The sequence below is a fragment of the Perkinsus marinus genome, assembly GCF_000006405.1.
Source record: "Perkinsus marinus ATCC 50983 genomic scaffold scf_1104296948300, whole genome shotgun sequence".
Classification (NCBI taxonomy): Eukaryota; Perkinsozoa; order Perkinsida; family Perkinsidae; genus Perkinsus; species Perkinsus marinus.
In genome coordinates this window covers 491-1,529 of record NW_003210213.1, presented here as the reverse complement: position 1 = coordinate 1,529, position 1,039 = coordinate 491, and the positions used below count along the sequence as shown (strand labels likewise).

At 51.3% G+C, this 1,039-nt stretch overlaps 1 protein-coding gene across 1 annotated transcript; it reads left to right on the top strand.

The window, feature by feature from the left end:
• Window positions 1-202: 202 nt before the first annotated feature.
• Pmar_PMAR028348 (chaperone, putative) lies at window positions 203-774 on the top strand (the record flags this gene model as incomplete). The annotated part of the gene is made up of 3 exons (XM_002778723.1): window positions 203-406; window positions 451-558; window positions 610-774. The coding sequence occupies 3 exons, from the start codon at window positions 203-205 to the stop codon at window positions 772-774; spliced, it is 477 nt and encodes a 158-aa protein (XP_002778769.1).
• Between the last annotated feature and the right edge of the window lie 265 nt (window positions 775-1,039).

The window sequence follows — 1,039 nt, the reverse complement described above, 5'->3', positions numbered from 1 at the left end:
AAGAGTCCCTAAGAAGGAATGAAGAGGATTGCCAAGGTACACTATACTCCAGTGGGAGCTTTCGATCAATCGTTATCTCAGGCCACTGGAGCTAAGCCCCTCCTTACACTCACAGCTACTGAGCAATGGGATGAGGAAGGTATTGATGATTCTGCTATTGGCAAGGCTGATCTCGTAATACGACTCTGGTGCGCAGTACTCGATGATAGCAAGCTACGATCAGGTCCATGAGGAACGTGTTGGAGACAACGACTTTGTCTTCATAACCAATAACGGCGACAGTCAGTATCAGGGCAAGAGTTCAACCCTCCTCCTCAGAGGAGCCTCCGATTTTGTCTTGGATGAGGCGGAGCGAAGCGTTCATGATGCTCTCTGTGCCACATCCCGAGCGTTGGAGTCCGGGAGTGTAGGTAGCCTCTATGAATACCCGTACTAATGGTATCTCTTCAGGTTGTCGGAGGTGGTGGGTGCGTTGAGGCTGCTCTATCACTCCATCTTGAGGAGTTCGCTACCTCCCATCGTGGAAGGGAACAGGTGGCCATTCTAGCTTTCGCTGAGGTGATGATTTCTCACACGAGTGATCATGGTATTAGAACCTGTCCTCATTAGGCATTGATGATTATCCCCAAGACCTTGGCCCTCAACGCCGCCCTTCCTGATGTACCCGCCCTTGTCGCTGAACTACGTGTTGCTCATACTCGTGGTAACGCGACGGCCGGTCTCGATCTCAGTAAAGGAGAGGTCACTTTTTCCTCAGGGAAATCTCGACCCTAGCCTCTGCCCACAACTGTCAACTAGGTCTACACCAAACTCGGTGTCCTTCACTATTACACCGTCTACGCACGGCAACTTTGCCCTATGCCTCCACTATTCACAGGATCCCTCTCTGTGGGCCTTCGTGGGCACTATGGAAGTGTCTGGAGATACCGTTGCCGCCCCGACCGATGTCCCATCAACTGAGACGATAATCCCAGCGAAGCCACTGAGCTTCATTCTCCTAACAGAGGATATAATTTCTGCTGGAAGCTGGTCTACTATT